The following is an 810-nucleotide window of genomic DNA, read 5'->3' on the forward strand; positions in this document are numbered from 1 at the left end:
CCGCCGTATCGGCGGCTGCGCACACCTTGAGCAGGTCGCGCGTCATGTAGGCCTGGGCGAGGGCCAGGGGGCTGCCGCGGGTGCCGATCTTGACCGTCTTGGTGGCAGTCGCCGCCTGGCACACGACACGCATGCCGCGGCGCACCACCACGACGGGCCTCGTGGCGCTCCTGCATGGAGACAAACAGAACGATATGCCCGATCGGAATCCATGCCGGACGTCAGGGGTCGATTCACGCGAAGCAATCACAACAATCTGGGAATGCAGCAGGCCGAATGGCTGCTGCCGCACTCATTGCCTCCAGCACTGCTATGATGAATTCAATGCTGAGTTTCGAAGATCCCCGGCACCTCTGCATGACCGAGCAGCCAGCCGAACGCTTCAGGCACTGCTGCATCTTTGCTGCTGGTGGTCGCGACCTAGTTCAGCGATCAGAAAGAACGGCTGCAAAATCGTGATGCGCGATAACGACCACGAGCGCCACAGAGAGACCCCGGATCTTATGCACACTTGCTTTGTAGCACTGGCAGCCGAGCAGGTTCTCATCAGTCTCGGAGGCGGATGGACGAGAAACCCGCCAGATAGGTGGCCACGAAGATTAACGACACGCGAGTCGCAGGATGCTATCACGTGTTGGAGCGCGAGGCCAGGTACCACTCATTACCCACGGTGCATGGGTACGGTACGGTCCAACTGACTGACAGCGCCGTGGTGATTCAGGCATCCGCCAGCCTCTTGCGAAGCCAACAAAATCAACCACACCGCTGCAATTCATGTGGAAGCAATACGTGCGACGCATGCCAGCGGCC

At 60.1% G+C, this 810-nt stretch overlaps 1 protein-coding gene across 1 annotated transcript in view; it reads right to left on the reverse strand.

Annotated features, from left to right (window-relative positions):
- The window catches only part of MNEG_13064 (hydroxymethylbilane synthase), a gene marked incomplete at both ends in the record, with an annotated part of 2,853 nt that extends 2,455 nt beyond the window's left edge, over window positions 1-398 (reverse strand). The window contains 2 exons of the mRNA XM_014038463.1: window positions 26-170; window positions 352-398. Coding sequence (XP_013893917.1) covers window positions 26-170; window positions 352-398 — 192 coding nt within the window. The remainder of the gene's footprint in view (window positions 1-25; window positions 171-351) is intronic.
- Window positions 399-810: the final 412 nt, after the last annotated feature.

The sequence above is a fragment of the Monoraphidium neglectum genome, assembly GCF_000611645.1.
Source record: "Monoraphidium neglectum strain SAG 48.87 unplaced genomic scaffold scaffold03603, whole genome shotgun sequence".
NCBI classification, from domain to species: Eukaryota; Viridiplantae; Chlorophyta; class Chlorophyceae; order Sphaeropleales; family Selenastraceae; genus Monoraphidium; species Monoraphidium neglectum.